General features: G+C 38.3%; 1 protein-coding gene across 1 annotated transcript in view; it reads left to right on the top strand.

Annotated features, from left to right (window-relative positions):
- The window catches only part of BLTP1 (bridge-like lipid transfer protein family member 1), a 166732-nt gene that overhangs the window by 52192 nt on the left and 96840 nt on the right, over positions 1-17700 (top strand). Inside the window, exons 23-29 of the mRNA XM_081091830.1 lie at positions 1261-1440; positions 3570-3698; positions 7612-7731; positions 10338-10618; positions 11935-12185; positions 13966-14224; positions 15384-16221. Coding sequence (XP_080947956.1) covers positions 1261-1440; positions 3570-3698; positions 7612-7731; positions 10338-10618; positions 11935-12185; positions 13966-14224; positions 15384-16221 — 2058 coding nt within the window. The remainder of the gene's footprint in view (positions 1-1260; positions 1441-3569; positions 3699-7611; positions 7732-10337; positions 10619-11934; positions 12186-13965; positions 14225-15383; positions 16222-17700) is intronic.

Below are 17700 nucleotides of genomic sequence, written 5' to 3'. Positions count from 1 at the left end.
ATAGCTTTTGGGGGATACCATTTACCCCATAACATGATGCAACCCATAATACAAATTTCAAATATAACCTTTATTAGTGTATTAGGGAGGCTACACCTTTAGGACAGGCCAATTTCCATATGTATTTTTAAGCTTAAAAAAATACTATGAAAAATTTTATACTGAGAATTATGGATTCTCTGTGCCAGAAGAAATCTTTACTGACCATCCTCCCCAACTCCCTCAGATAAAGCAAGGAAACCGAGGCCTGGAGAAGTTAGGCGATTTTATATACTGTTACACAACTTAGATGAAAATAAAATAAAACATTTTTTACAAGTTCTAGAGGTGTATTATAGTCATAATTTGAAACTTCCTTCTAAGAAGTCCTTATGAATTAGATTTTTTAGCCTTTCTCCTTAAAACAATTTTTTTAAGAACAGATTTCCACAATGTGTTGAAACAAGGAACACTAACTCTCTAAGCTGGCCTGCACACACACACTGAGAAGGCTGCCATAGTAATACTCACTTGGGAAATATCTGTGAACTGTCTCAGTGTATAGCCATGTGTTGGTGTCTCTGAGAAGACCTGCTGTGAGGTCCTCTGTGCAGGTACTCGGTCAGTAGTATCTGCTTTTGTGGTCACTCAGTTAGGTGCAGTGGGATACCTGATGACCAAGGCAGAAATGGTCTTTACCCTAGTCAACTGGTGGAGAGATAAATATGGAGGGAATTACCATTAAGATAAATACTTTCAAGTGTTAAAAGTGTTGCAAGGAGAGGTGTGAGGTGCTTGGTAGCGTATCATGTTCTTGAGACAAGAACATGATAAAATATGCCTTTACTAACAGAATCTGTATGGAAGTCGGCTTCCTGCCCTAGTTCTTCATTTTATGGTCTTAATGATCTTCATTGTTCCCTGTTATTTTCTTCTTTTTAACATTTTAATCTCATTATTCCTGCCTTCCCGCAAGACATTGTATTTCCTGCCAGTCAGAGTCTGGGTTTCTTTTTCTTCCTCAAGGCAGGGACCACTCAGAGCGATGTTCTCTGTAGGACTTTGCTGTCTTGCTTTGTAGCTGGGCTTTCATGGATACTGTCACGGCAGAAGCTTTACTCAGACTTTCATGGGTAAGAGGCGTGTCAGGAGCTTGTGAATCCTGAAGCCTTATTGTCCAGATAGCATGTTTTTTACTGTTCGTCTCTGGGGAAAAAACAACTAGAAATCATAATGCGATTTTCTTGTATGTATTTCTCACTCTCTTGTTCTTGTTTCCAGCAGCGACCCCCTGTAGATGACGCACTCAAGGAAGGTCATATCAATCTGTCCGGTCTCCAGCTGAGAGCACATGCCATGTTCTCAGCAGAAGGTCTTCCTTTGGGAAGCGATTCCCTAGAGTATGCATGGCTAATTGACGTGCAGGCTGGAAGCCTCACAGCTAAGGTCACGGCACCACAGGTACAAGTGTCAGCGTACTATCTGCTATGTTCTTTTCCTTTTCCTCCACTCACCCACTTCCCCAAGAGCAAGTTTTTGAATGTCCATTGCATTTCCACTAATGACATTCTGATTCCTGCCATTCACAATTTTTTTTAGGAATAGATGAATAAGAAACAAATTTCATTTTTCTGAGACACATGAAATTGATGAGTGTAATATTGTATAGCTCTACATAGTACTTTAAAGAATTTGAGACTTTCTTTGGGAAAAACTTAGGCTGAGCTATATATTGCACATATATGTATTATTAAGCTTATATGATTCTCCACTGTTGGAATAATATCCTTTTCTCAGTATATAGAATAAGTTTTCTAAAAATTTTGCTTCTTTGTGTATTTCTTAGCATTTACGATATTAAGGATTAGGTAGCACAGTTCTTTACTTGTCATGTCTCAAAGCAAGATACCATCATTTGTACCTGCTTATTAGTGATGTGGGGTACTGGTTTAAAAAATAGATAAGAATTTACTGGTGAGTAAGCCTGGCTTAGAGGGCTAGTTAAGATCCTTTGGATAATTTCTCCCTCCCTTTCATCATCCATCCCACTGTGTCTTTAGAAGACTCAGAGGCCTTAAAGATTACTTCTAGAAATGGACCACTGAAATTTAGTAGACTAGTCATTTTACTGTAACATTTCACCTGTTGAGCCATATCTTTATGATAAAATCCATGCTTATCTGGCATTTCAAAAGACTGAAATGTGGCAGAAATGTACATACTCAATTTTAATAAAAAGTTACAGAGTGGGTATGAAACATAATTGAGAGGTTGGTAGTAGCAACAAGATGAATAATGAATCGAAGTATCTTCTATATCTGAAGTAAATTGTTGGGAGACAGCAAAAATTAGGATTCTAAAAATAGGAAAATGAATGAATTGCAAAGGGATATTTTCTATAGAAATGGATACAAAAAATATAATGGAATGTATAAAAATGGACAAAAAATATTCAGTGCTCTCTGGCCTCATAACTAGCCTGTCCTTAATATCCACCATTTCCTGTCTCTCCATTTACAAGTAAAAACTGAAGCATATAACAAAAGCTTGTTTTTTAATGAGCTATGCCGATCCTGCAAGACTAGATACGATTCCTTTAACCTAAGGAATGCTAGACTCTCACATGTTTATAAATTGCATTTCTTAGAAAATGAAGTATTTTCTTCTGCCTTAGAGTCTTGGCATCACTGTTTTCTGTGAGATTCATGATTCCTTAGGTGCTTTTAATGTTTATGCCATTCTTTGTTTTAAAAGCAAAATTCATGTTTTCCAATAGTTTAAATTATGTACTTTTTAGGGGGGATAATATGTATAACCAAGTCTCAGTGTGTTTACTAACTCTAATCAATTATAGAATTTGGGGTTTTTTAAAATCTAAAGATATGATGAAGAGTTGCTATATGGTTACTTAAGCTTTTATTTACATAAACAAACATGATCTTCAAAATACCTGATTTCTCTAAATCGTAGTTCAATATGATAATTAAATACTCAAATTTCACACCAATTCTTGATTATTAGGTAGAGAATTCTAGGTGTGAGGACTCTGATTAGTCATATAAGAAGGAAGATATGACCTTGAAGAAAAGTACTTTAGAAGTTGAATTTTTCAGTTGAAATTAATTCATTTTGGAAATGTATTTTGTCATTCATGAATGTAAAGTAACATGAGTTTATAAATGATGTCAAGGTAGAAAAATCATGATATTGACTAACAAGTGGATTATGTAGCAGCATGTATAAGACAGCGCTTGGGATCTTTCAAGCTGTGTTAATATTCTTTTTATTTTAAAATATATTTTATTGATTTTTTACAGAGAGGAAGGGAGAGGGATAGAGAGTTAGAAACATCCATGGGAGAGAAACATCCATCAACTGCCTCCTGCACACCCCCTACTGGGGATGTGCCCGCAACCAAGGTACATGCCCTTGACCGGAATCGAACCTGGGACTCTTCAGTCCACAGGCCAATGCTCTAGCCACTGAGCCAAACTGGTCAGGACTGTGTTAATATTCTTAATTAGCTTTTGCGCTCCAAGTGCTTGTTAAATGTGCTAACATGTTGTCAAACTGTACTGCTTATTTTGCAGCTGGCTAGTCTCTTGGAGTGGGGTCAGACATTTGTTTTTCATGTGGTGTGTCGAGAGTATGAATTGGAAAGACCCAAGTCAGTAATAACATGTCAACATGGACTTGATCGTCGGTTCTGCGAATCCAAGGTATGTTGACAAATTGGATAGCAGCGTTACAAACATTTGTGGACTTTTTAAAATGACCGATTAAAATATCAGCTTTAAAGCAAATGCACATAGGCACAAAGTAAACACTTTAGTTCAGTTTTTTAAATTAATAAAATTACTTTTGAAAATCATAGCCAGTTGTTATTTAGTTGTAAGTATCTAAAATATGAGATAATTGCCTGGCTGGTGTGGTCATTGGTTGAATATTGACCTCTGCTAGGATATCATGGTTTGATTCCTAGTCAGGGCACATGCTCAGGTTGTGGACTCAATCTCCTGTAGAAGGTGTGCAGAAGGCAGCCAATCAATGATTCTCTCTCATCGTTGATGTTTCTCCCTCTCTCTAAAATCAATTAAAAAATAAAAATAAAATATGAGGTAATTATTAAAACATGCATTCACAAATAAATGGAGATATGAAAGTTATGTCTTATCTCTTACATGTTTGCTGTCAATACTCATATTGCATTGAGTCTTTGGGATTGGCTCTATATTTGTGTAGAGAATTAGAAACTGAAGCCAGAGGAAGTTCAGATTCCTTGCATGACACTGTTTGCAGACTCCTCTCTTCAGTGTGATTAGCAGTGTGGGGCATTTGCCAGTTTTCTTGACTTCATTTATGCTCTTTCTACAACATTGCATGACCTTGACTCGGTCATTACAGCAACTTTAAAAGGTGCTGTGACAATGACAGGCAGACTGTTATTTTGTAGTAAATACTGTTCCTTATGAATTTGGGGGTGGGGAGCATTTGGAGGGGGCAGGGAGAAGTGTGCCCATTTCAGAAAACCCAGAAAACTCTGGTTTCAAAAGGGAAAAATAATTTACCCTATTCTATAATACAGAGATGACTATTGTTTAGTTTTTCTATTTTCTCTTCTGTGAGTCTTTCTTTATTCTTTTGCTATACAAAGTATATTTGTTTGCTAATATATTACTATAATTGAATGTGATTCATCCTGCTTTTAATTTTATGTCCAAAAAAATCTGTAACCCATGCTTATTTACCAACAATAATGGAAATAGCTACAATTTGTGATAAAAATTAGTTTTTCCTGCCTAGCCAGTGTGGCTCAGTGGTTGAACCACTGAGGTTCAATTCCCAGTCAGGGCACATGCCTGGATTGTGGGATTGATCCCCAGTAGGGGGCATGCAGGAGGTAACCAATCTGTGATTCTCATCATTGATATTTCTGTCTCTTTCTCCCTCTCCTTTCCTCTCTGAAATAAATAAAAACATTTAAAAAATTAGTTTTTCCTGTTCTATGCACATTGCCAGGCCCCAAGAAATTAGTTCCTTAATCATTTATCAGACAGTTAGTTTCTTTCTTTTTTTTTTACAATATATTTTATTGATTTTTTTACAGAGAGAAAGGGAGAGGGATAGAGAGTTAGAAACATTGATGAGAGAGAAACATCAATTCAGCTGCCTCCTGCACATTCCCCACCAGGGATGTGCCCGCAACCAAGGTACATGCCCTTGACCGGAATCGAACCTGGGACCCTTCAGTCCTCAGGCTGACACTCTATCCACTGAGCCAAACCGGTTAGGGCCGGTTAGTTTCTTTTTTTTTTTTAATATATTTTATTGATTTTTTACAGAGAGGAAGGGAGAGAGATAGAGAGTTGGAAACATCGATGAGAGAGAAACATCGATCAGCTGCCTCCTGCACATCTCCTACTGGGGATGTGCCCTCAACCAAGGTACATGCCCTTGACCGGAATCGAACCTGGGACCCTTCAGTCCTCAGGCTGACACTCTATCCACTGAGCCAAACCAGTTAGGGCCGGTTAGTTTCTTATGGATAATTCACACATGCTTACAGGCGTCTCCTCCCTTTTTTCTTATTTATTTATTTTTATTATTTTTTTGTTAATCCTCACCCAGGAGTATTTTTTCCATTTATTTTTAGAGACAGAGAGAGAGAAACATCGATGTGAGAAAGACACATTGATTGGTTGCCTCCTGCATGCAGCCCCATCTGGCACCGGGGATTGAGCCTGCAACTGAGGTAAATGCCCTTGACCAGAATCGACCCTATGACCCTTCAATCTGAGAACCAATGCTCTAAGTACTGAGCCAAACTGGCTAGGGCCCTTTTTTCTTTTTTAGACTCAAAACTTTTATGTCACATTCAGTTTTATTGAGGCATAATTTACATACAATAAATTCACCTTTTTTTTTTATACCACATGTAAACAACACCTCCCTCCCCTATGGACTGTATATTTCTACAAGTGTGTGTGTATTCAATATACAGGCATGCACATAGGCTCGCACATAAATATGTGTATACATTTTTTAAAATAATTCTTCATTGTTGAAAGTATTACATATGTCCCCCCCCCCCTTCCCCCATTGACCCCCTCCTGCCCATCCCCGGCCCTTTGCCCCAGGCCTTCACCCTATTGTCTGTGCCCAATTTACCCTTTTAAAGTTGTACATTTCACATTTTGACGAATGTGGTAAATATTGGTGTAACCACTAGCACCAGTGAAGACCTGGAACATTTCTATCACCTTCAGTTCCTTCATGCCCCTCTGCAGTCAGCTACTCTGCCATGCAACTCATATGCTTTCTGTCATTTTATTTTATTACTAGAGGCCCGGTGTATGGATTCATGCACATTTAAAGGAAATTAATTAGAAGGTGGTGGCAGGGTGGGACTGGGCAAGACAGGCTGGATATGCACAGGAGCCAACCTCCCAGGGTCCCTCCCCTGCCGGCCACACCTGGGGCGGGGCCAGGGCTCAAAGGGCCTCTGTGGAATGAGTGAGTTCCCTCCAGCAGGTGGGGTCCCTCAGCCTGGCCAGTGGGGATGGGCCAAAACCGGCAGTCCAACATTCTCCAAGAGGTCCTGGGATGTGAGAGGGCACTCTGCAAAGTTGCTGTCGCTCGGCAGCTTCTGCGTTGAGCGTCTACCATCTGGTGATCATTGCGCATCATAGCTACCAGTTGGACGGTCGGACGGTCGCTTAGGCTTTTATATATATAGATTATTATTTTTGTTGTTGTTAATCCTCATCTGAGAATAGTTTTCCATTGATTTTTAGGGAGAGTAGAAGAGAAAGGGTAAGACAGAGAAACATCAATGTCTGAGAAACCCATCAATTGGTTGCCTCCTGCATGAGCCCTGACCAGGTTCTGGGCCGGGGAGGATCCTGCAACCAAGATACATGCCCTTGACTGGAATTGAACCTGGGACCCTTTGGTCCACATGCTGTCACTCTGTCCACTGATCCAAACTGGCTAGGGCATGCTTCCTGTTATTTTAGATTTATTTGTTTTAGGTCTACTTTGTGTGGAGGAAATATATTCTTATAGTGCACTCTGCCACTAACAAGCAGTTATGTGCTGTTAGGCCAGTACTTATTCAGGTCTGCCATTGCCCCGGGAAGCTCATTGAAGTAGATGGCGGGTATGTTTTTGTCCAACCTAGACATGACAAGTCTGTGTGTTAGGAGTAAAGCTAAATTAAATCTGTGTGGCTTGTCCTAGACAGTACCATAAAATTCACAGTTGATGTATTTGTGGTTATGTATAGAACAAGTATGTATATATGTGTATGGAGGACTCATAAAAAATCTTCAGCTTTAGACTATACATTTTTTATAAACCTCTAACACTGTTTACCTTGATGATTCCTTTTGGGTTTCAGTCACAAGTTATATTCTGTCCATTTAAACTTGCTACTTGGCCCTTTTAAATGAAAATCATACATAGTTACTTGTGATTAGTTTTCTAATTTGGAAAGACTTTAATTGCTGATGATTTTGCTTATCATTATAAAAAAGTGAAATTTAACATACTGATTTTAAAAAATACACATGTGATCAGAATTTTGTTTGTGTGTTTAAATTGAATTAATCATTCCATCTTTTTCCATTTTAGTTGAGTTGTATTCCTGGCCCCTGTCCAGCTTCAAATGATTTGAAATACACCATGACTCGTTTAGCGGTAGATGGAGCTGATATTTATATTGTGGAGCATGGCTGTGCTACAAATATAAAGGTACATGTTTGTCTGTTTCTTGGCCAGTGTAGTTCTTTTTCCTTTTTACCAAACCAGACCTCTATTTCTTGAAATACAACACACATTTATAATTTGCCATCTGACCAAATACTACAGAATTCGAGGAGATAGCTGTTTTCAACTCATTCATGGTCTCTTCCAGTATTACTTTTTAAAGGCATACTTTCCTGCTATTTTACTCTAACTGAATTATTATAACATTACTTTGTGGCAGACATAGAGACTAGTAGCTTTCTTTATGGCAGGGAAGTGGACTGGTAATGTTTTTCAAAGATTGGATTTTGAATGCTTATAGGTGATATATATATATATATATATATATACACATATACATATATATATTTTTATTAAATCTTTATTGTTCAGATTATTACATTTGTTCCTCTTTTTTCCCCCCTATAGCACCCCTCCACCCAGTTCCCACCCCACCCTCTGCCCTTACCCCCCCACTGTCCTCATCCATAGGTGCACGATTTTTGTCCAGTCTCTTCCCGCATCTCCCACACCCCTTTCCCTAATGGAATAGTCAGTCCATTCCCTTTCTATGTCCCTGATTCTATTATAATCACCAGTTCATTCTGTTCATCAGATTATTTATTCACTTGATTCTTAGATTCACTTGTAGATAGATGCATATTTGTTGTTCATAATTTGTATCTTTACCTTTTTCTTCTTCCTCTTCTTAAAGGATACCTTTCAGCATTTCATATAACACTGGTTTGGTGGTGATGAACTCCTTTAGGTTTTCCTTATCTGTGAAGCTCTTTATCTGACCTTCAATTCTGAATGATAGCTTTGCTGGATAAAGTAATCTTGGTTGTAGGTTCTTGGCATTCATCACTTTGAATATTTCTTGCCACTCCCTTCTGGCCTGCAAAGTTTCTGTTGAGAAATCAGCTGACAGTCGTATGGGTATTCCCTTGTAGGTAACTGAGTTTCTCTTGCTGCTTTTAAGATTCTCTCTTTGTCTTTTGCTCTTGGCATTTTAATTATGATGTGTCTTGGTGTGGTCCTCTTTGGATTCCTTTTTGTTTGGGGTTCTCTGTGCTTCCTGGACTTGTAAGTCTATTTCTTTCACCAGGTAGGGGAAGTTTTCTGTCATTATTTCTTCAAATAGGTTTTCAATATCTTGCTCTCTCTCATCTTCTGGCACCCCTATAATTCTGATGTTGGTACGCTTGAAGCTGTCCCAGAAGCTCCTTACACTATCTTCGTATTTTCGGATTCTTTTTTCATTTTGCTTTTCTGGTTGGGTGTTTTTTGCTTCTTCGCATTTCAAATCTTTGCCTTGATTCTTGCGCTCCTCTGGTCTGCTGTTGGGAGTCTGTATAACATTCTTTATTTCAGTCCATGTGTGCTTAATTTCTAGTTGGTTCTTTGTCACAACATCAAGGGTCTCATTAGATTTCTTGTAGATCTCAATAAGCTTATCGGCGGCTTCTAGACAGTTCTTGAGAGACCTTAAAAGTGTGGTTCTGAACTCAATATCCTCCATTGACAATTTTGTCCTGTTTCTTTGTCTCCACATTTTTTATGCTTTCTTGGTGCACCCCCTAGTGGTCTTTGTGCGCAGTCTTGTTGTAGTTAAGCCTTGATTGTTGTAGTTAATACTAGGGGGATTTGACCTCCAGGCCAACTGGCTGTAAGAATTAGCTGTGTCTGCAGTGGGAAAACTTCTGTCCTCTGGGGAGGTGCTAATCTAGCCTTTGCCTGAGGCTATCTGGCAAATGGCTCTACGCAGGGCTTGGGCGGGGTGGGTCCCACAGGATCAACAGGGCGGGTGGAGGGAGCAGTTATGGCTGCTCTCAGTCCCGTCCCCAGAGGCTCTGCCTCTCAGAGTCCCAACCGCTGCAAACCTTGGAGAGAAAGCTGCCCTTGCGTTCTGACCGATGCCAGACAGTCCTGCTTCTTCTGTTTGAGTCTGGGTCCCTAGAGACTCACCCAGAACTGGAGCTCAGAATCTGAGACTCCTCCCGATTGAAAACGACAACCGCGCCCTCAGCCACCAGCCTGCTCCGCGCGCACCTCTGCACCTTTGTATTTTCCGCACTGCGCCTCCTCTGAGTCTCAGTATGCTGTTCTCTTTCCTTCTAGTTGAAGAATTTCCCCTCAGACAGCCTTCCTGTGGATCTGGGCGATGTCCATTCCATCTTTTAGTTGTATTTTTGATGTGGTTGTTCGAGGCAGCAAACTCCAGTGTTTACCTATGCCGCCATCTTGGTTTCCTCAGGTTTTATATATTATGGTTCCTGCCTGGCTCCAGAAAACATTTGTTTACCACCTCTGCTTTGTGCATTACTGTTTAAAATCAAGCTTTGTTAAGATTTTATTACTTATTATTCTAGCTTTCTTTCTTCCTTCTCTTGTTTTTCTTTGGACCATGTTCTATGTTCCTTTTATCCTTTTCTTAAATTGAATGTTTTTATTCTGTTACATTTATTTTTGCTATTGCTCTTTCCCCCTTTTCCCTTCCTTTTCTTCTCTTTTATGCAACTTGAAATAATTACCTATTATGTAGTTTATTCTAAGTTGCTAAAAAAATACAGAAACTAGAGTTTTGTTCCATTTTCTTCATTCAACTTTAGATGGGTGCAATCCGGGTTGCAAATTGTAATCTCCACAACCAGTCGGTTGGGGAAGGAATAAGCGCAGCAATTCAGGACTTCCAAGTGAGACAGTACATCGAACAGCTGAATAATCCCAGAGCTGGCCTCCAGCCTGCGATTCTGCGGAGGGCCTACTGGCTAGAAGCTGGCTCGGCCACCTTAGGACTAATCACTGTTGATATTGCACTGGCAGCTGATCATCATTCTAAACATGAGGCACAGAGACATTTCTTAGAAACTCACGATGCCAGAACTAAGAGGTAAGTGAAATTTAAGATGAAAATTGCTGGATAATTATAGAGGAAGTTTTACTGTTAGAAATGGAATCAGAGTATTTAAGTGAAGACCTAATATGATTGTGTCCCTACATGGTAACTCATTGACTTTCAGCTTTTTGGGTGCCTTTGTGGATATTTGTTTCCAAGGAGTTTTGGGAGCACGTGTATTAATTTCTGATATAACCAGAAAAGTTATTGACTGTGTAGGCCATTAATTTATTAGTGTTTTCTGGAAAGTATAGTTCTTTTTTAAAATAATATTTTTACTGTTTTCAGGGAGGAAGGGAGAGGGGGAGAAAGATAGAAACATCAATGATGAGAGGGAATCATTGATCGGTTGCCTCCTGCATGCCCCACACTGGGGATCAAGCCCGCAACCCAGGCATGTGCCCTGACCAGGAATCAAACCATGACCTTCCGGTTCATAAGACGATACTCAACCACAGAGCTACACCAGCCGGGCCATATTATCTCAGTTATTAATACTTCATTTTGGAGTACTAATTACAAAGTATTTGTAATTTTTTCCTCTAAAATAGAGCATTATTTTGATTTGATTAAGAAATAATTTTTTTTTTTTTTATATTTTATTGATTTTTCACAGAGAGGAAGGGAGAGAGACAGAGAGTCAGAAACATCGATGAGAGAGAAACATCGACCAGCCGCCTCCTGCACATCCCCCACCGGGGATGTGCCCGCCACCCAGGTACATGCCCTTGACCAGAATCGAACCTGGGACCTTTCAGTCCGCAGGCCGACGCTCTATCCGCTGAGCCAAACCGGTTTCGGCAAGAAATAATTTTTTACTTGGCCCATATTTATAATATTTTGGTTGTATTAAATTTGCCATGTGAAATAGGCTCTGAGATGCCCAAATCTATTAAACATAATCTATACTAATAGTTTTGTCCATTTTTTAGATTAAAGTTTAAAATTTTTAGTCCTTTTGAGAATATTTACTGTTTTTTTTAAACTGGATTTAAATTATTTTTATATTTGCTTCTTCTTAGTGCTTTGGTTTATTTTAATGTATGCTATATGTCTCTTATTGTTCCTACTTATTTCCATCTCACTTACCATGGTGAGACTGTTGTTCGTTTGTTTGTTTGTTTAAAATGGCAGAATGATTAAAAAGACATATCACAGTAAAAATGAACCTCTGTGTTTACCGTGTCTCTTACAAATATTAATAATTAACTTATGTGTTACTAATTATCTGCTAAAAAGTTTTTCTGTTCTTAATGAGTTTTTGTTCCATTGCTGTTTCTCATTTTTTTTTTGTTTGGGATTCTGTTCAGGCTGTGGTTTTTGTGGCCTGATGACACCCTGAGGAATAAGAGGTGCAGGCACAAGTGTGGCTGTCTTGGTGGCTGCAGATTCTTTGGTGGCACAGTGACTGGCCTAGATTTCTTCAGGCTTGAAGAGTTGACACCATCCAGTAGCTCTGCATTTTCAAGCACGAGTGCAGAGTCGGACATGTACTACGGACAGTCTCTGTTGCAGCCTGGGGAGTGGATTATTACCAAGGAAATTCCCAAAATGGTAGATGGTAATGAAATGTGCTAATCTTTTTCATCTTTATCCCTATGCCATCTGAGAGGAGTTCATGGTTACTGTGTGCAATTCAATTTTTTGAGCCGTCTCGGGGGTAGGATTTCATAGCCTGCCTTGTTTTGCAGGTGATTGAGCTAAAGCCAGGTAAGATGTGAGTTTTTCAGATTTATGCAAGGCAAAAGTAGGTCCGCTATTCATCCAGACATATTCTAAATATTTCCTTTTATGTCATCATTTTCCTGGGAGCCAGCTTCCACAGATACACTTAGGAATAGTTATGTTTTAAAGTAACGGTTGTTTTACCAGTTCACTTCAATAGGAAAACTTAGCAATAGAAATATTTATACCATTGGTCCCCCTGTTATCAATTATTTTGGCAAAATATTCTTATCTCTAAAATTAAACTTGTCAAGAAGAGAAGTATGGTCTTCCCATAGAGTCTGTAGGATAACTGCAAATATATGCATTTGGTATGAGCAGTGAATGGTGTATTCACTGGATATTAGTTTTAGATTTATCTTGTATCTTTGCTCTGAAGACTTCAGATATGATTTTTCTTCTGGGTTTCTTAGTTGTATATTCCTACAATTAAGTGTAATAATTATTGCTTAAGTTTCTATGCTGTCAACAAATGAAATGTAGAAGTCTTAATATTTCACCAATATTTAGTCTTGTTTCCTTTGTTCATTCAAAACCATTAACTTAGCACTGCCTTAGTGGAAAGAGCTGGACTACATATCTATATATGCCTAATTCCTGTTTAAGTGACTTTTCACTGAATAATAAGATAGAAGTGTGTACACATTATTTTAAGGTTGTTTGACTTTTAGCAGTTTGGCTTATAAGAGCAGATTATCTTATAAAATCAGCAAACACCGAAACTTCTTGACATGGGAAGGAAAGAAAGTTGCTAAGTACAATTTAACTTCAGTTAAATTGTCTTCTTATACTATTACCTACTTACATTTGAATAATGTTGTTTTTAAAGATTTACACAGGCATTTTCTCACTTAGTCCCCAAACTACCATGTGAGTTGCATATCATCCCGGTTTATAGTGAATAAACTGAGTCTCATCACTGAGACTAAGGTGCGTGAAGTCTATAGCCACGTACATGCCTGAGCAGAAGCTAGAATCAGCCCCTTCCCATCACGTAATCTCATAGGGCTCTTATCACAGACCTGAGGATGTGTTCCCGATCAAAGAAAACATGATAACCAAATGCAATCATGTATGAGCCTAAATTGGATCCTATACTGGAGGGGACAGAATGCTCTAAAAGACCTTATTGGTTTAGCTGAGAAAATTAGAAATCATGTGGTAGTAATCTCTATAAATGCTAAATTGTTAAGTCAGTAACTATACGGGGGTTATGTATTATCCATAGGAAGTAAGCCCTTGAGTATCTAGGGTAAAAGACCACAATGTCTGCAAATTTCTTTCCAAGGGTTCAAAAAGTATTATGTATATTATATGTAAATAGAGTAAATGGGGCAAACTGTTTAGGAAATTCCAAGTAAAAGATATATGGTGGCTTTGTGCTTATTCTTGAAAGTTTTCCAAATAAAAGTTAAAAAAAAAGGAGACAAAAACTCACTGTCTGTGGATTCTGGATCCACACTTAGGTAGATACTTTGCTTTATGAAATTATATACTTGTGCTTTTAAAAAATGATTATACTTCAAAACAAGAAATTGAATTAAGTTGCCATGTTATTCATAAATTGCTTTTGAAATTACTGTGTTCACATAACCTGCTTTTGTTGGTTGGTGTAGGTCATATGAACAGCATGAAGAGGAAAGAATGGGAGAACAAATCAGGAGGAATGGAAGTGGAGAGGAAGACTCAGCACCTGAGCTTGCAGGTCCCCATGCGCTGTCACAGCTCGTCCTCGTCCTCAGATGACAACAGCAGCTCCAGTGCGGCCCAGCCTTTACTGGCTGCGGACAAGGAAAGCCCCTCTTCTGTGGCTGATGACCTTGTGCCTCAGAAGGAATTCCTGCATGGAATGAAAAGAGATGACGGCCCAGTGAGGTCAGTTACCAAGTAAATGCGGGAACCTGCTCACAATAGGATTATAATTGCTTTAAATTGTGACCAGAAAACTTCTTTTCTCTCACCTCACCTACTGTAGAAAATGTTTTTCTCCTCTTGAACAAGTTTTTAAATGTCCATTTGCTGTTGTCTCTTTGATTATAAAAGTAGTACATATATATTCATTACAGGTATTAGGAAAATACAAAGAAATATAATTATAATACATATTTCTTATTATTTGACCTCTCGGAGTGAACTCTTGTTAACCTTTGGGCATTATCCTAGCCTGGTGAATATTTTTGTCCTCCTCTTTCTATAATGGTTGACTCCTCATTTCTTGAAACACACTTTCCTCTTGACTTGAGGGCACAATTTAGGTCCTCCCCCTTCCCCTCAGCTAGTTCTTCTCAGGCTCTGTTTCCACGCCTTCCATTTTTTTTCTCCCTTCTTTTTCTTCCTCTTACAGTGGCCATTTATGAAATGTTGCTGTCCCTCAGAACTCTGCCCTTTTCTCCATTCTCTATACTGTCTCCCCAGATGGTCTTTGTTTGGCTTCAATTAAGATCTGTAGCTCACATCTTTAAACTCCAGGCAAAACCTTTGTCTCTCTAAGCCCAGTTACCTTCTTGATATATCTACTTGGATGTTACACAGTGACCTCAAGCTTGGCATATGGCCTTGTGCCTGTCATGGCCAGCTTGCTTTGCTTCAGTAAATGGCACCTCTACATCAGTTGCCAAAGTTAGAAGTATTAGGGTTATCTGTGACTTTTCTCTTTCCTTCAAGTTCTCTCAGTTAATCAAAGGTCTCTGGTGCATTTTCTTGGACAAGCTTTTAAAGGATATGAAAAAAATAACACCACCTAATGAATAGATTAAATTTCCATGGATTATGGATAGATAATATTCATGGGTTTCTTTAAGTTTTGTTATTGTTTTTGTTTTAAGCTTCCTCATTTTTGGGAACTATATGGGATATGAACACATTGTTTTGTTACTTTGTATGGCTATTTTATTGTAAAATTTTAGATTTTCTTCATTTGTTTGTAAAATAAATGATTAAAATGACTAAATGGATTTTATAATTACTTTTCTTTACATTTAGAGTAAATGATATGATAATACAGTAAAGGTAATAGCTTTGTTTTCTATTTTAGTATTCCTACAGAAATTTCAGGAAATAGCCCCGTGTCTCCTAATACTCAGGATAAATCAGTAGGTCAATCCCCTCTGCGGTCTCCCTTGAAACGACAGGCCTCTGTATGTTCCACCCGACTTGGAAGTACCAAGAGCCTGACTGCAGCTTTCTATGGGGACAAGCAGCCAGTCACAGTTGGAGTCCAGTTTAGTAGTGATGTCTCCCGAAGTGATGAGAATGTACTGGACTCACCAAAGCAGAGAAGAAGTTTCGGTTCCTTTCCATACACACCATCAGCAGACTCTAATTCATTCCATCAATATCGATCAATGGATTCCAGCATGTCAATGGCTGACAGTGAAGCCTACTTTTCTGCCGCTGAAGAATTTGAGCCTATTAGCAGTGACGAAGGCCCTGGGACCTATCCAGGTAGAAAAAAGAAGAAAAAGCAGACCCAGCAGATTGATTACAGTAGGGGTTCCATATATCACAGTATTGAGGGACCACTCACTGGCCACGGAGAAAGCATTCAGGATCCCCGAACTCTGCCATTCAAAACTCACCCCTCCCAGGCTTCATTCGTTTCTGCACTAGGTGGCGAAGATGATGTTATAGAACATCTGTATATTGTAGAGGGTGAGAAAACAGTAGAGAGCGAGCAGATCACTTCTCAGCAACCAGTGATGAGTTGCTATCAGACTTACCTTACTCAGTTCCAGGTGGTCAACTGGTCAGTGAAGCACCCAACCCACAAAAGGACCTCCAAGTCCTCCCTGCATCGGCCCCTTGATCTGGATACACCAACCAGTGAAGAAAGTTCATCATCATGTGAACAGTTCTCTGTTCCAACTTTTAAGGTATAAATCAAATCATTAGTTTTTACACTGATATATTTATTTAGAAAAATGGATTTTGAAGATGTTTTCACAATTACTCAATCATTTTAGCTACCTTTCTGAAATCAAGGTTTCATGTATAATAGTAGGTCTCAGGGTTAGTGGTGGGAATTATAAAGTGAAGTATATAAAATTGAGGAATAGTTAGATTTGATAGTCACAATGTTAGTCAATAAATGTAATAGTTTCTATATACACTGTACTCTTAAGATTAAGATCAAATCTGTGAATCCGTATTTTATGTCTCTTAAAAATAAATTTTGAAATTGTTTTTTGTTAGTTGGTGTTCTAATCCATAACTGCTTCTCTGCACATTCAGTTCCATTCACTTGAAATTTGATGTCTTATAATTTAGTATGACTGGCTATTGGCCACTTCTGTAGTGTATTCTGTAAATGGCTTTTTAAAGAAGAGTTAAAAATAAGTTAAAGTAAATGTAGTAAGAATAGTCAATATGAAAACTATTTTATAAAGTTATACATTTATAAGAGAATTTTTTATGGGTTTAGACCAAAATTAAGCATATGGAATCTTATGGAACTGATTACATATACATATGCATTTATTTAAAGTGTTTTAATGTATTCATTCTTAATTCATATATTATTTACCACCGTGTGCCCAACATATAATGAAGGAAACTATGGAGCTTATAGTTTAGGGGACAGAGACACAGTTAATAGATAAATGGATAAGTATATGATTACAAATTGAGAAGAGTCTTATGAAGATAATCAAAGAATACTGGGATGAAAAATAATAGATTGTATTGACAAAACAACACTTAAACTGAGGTAATATTTAAACTGAAACTTAAAGGATAAGGAATAGTGGAGGATTAGAAAACCTAGGGCAATTACATTCAGGGCACAGGGATCAGCCTCGCTGAATTGCTAAAGAAGGAAAGAAGTTAGTTTGCTTGAGACCTGGAGAGGTAGCAGGGATCTGCTCCTGATGAGCTGTACACCTGAGTAAAGGTGACAGAGCAGGCATCAGTAGTTAGAATTTTATTTTAGTTTCATTGAGAAACTTGCAAGAGCTGTAAGGAAATGTGATGTGATGTGTAGTTTGTGGAACTGCTACTAAGTGGAACTGAATTGTCATTAAGAGAGGAAATGGGGTGACCATTTACTTAGGAGACTGTGGCAGCAGTCTGTGCAAGAGATGACAGGTTTGGGCTTAAGTAATGTTGGAAATGTGATAATGGAGTTGAATATCCTTACAGATACTGAGATATATGTATGTGTGTGCAATATATATTGAAGGAAATAGGAACATTAGTAACAGTAACAAAGTTTTGGTTTTAAGATTGTGCTCATTTCTCTTCTTGCCAAGATAAATTGCTCATGCTAAGATTTCAAAATGTTCTCTTTATTCCATGTGAAAATGTGTTGGTATATGAATGTTCCAGTATAAAACTGAATGTACTTGCTGTGCAGA

This window comes from Myotis nattereri (assembly GCF_964212035.1).
Source record: "Myotis nattereri genome assembly, chromosome: 5".
NCBI classification, from domain to species: domain Eukaryota; kingdom Metazoa; phylum Chordata; class Mammalia; order Chiroptera; family Vespertilionidae; genus Myotis; species Myotis nattereri.
Note: the sequence above shows the minus strand (reverse complement) of the source record. Positions and strands in the feature narration are given on the sequence as shown.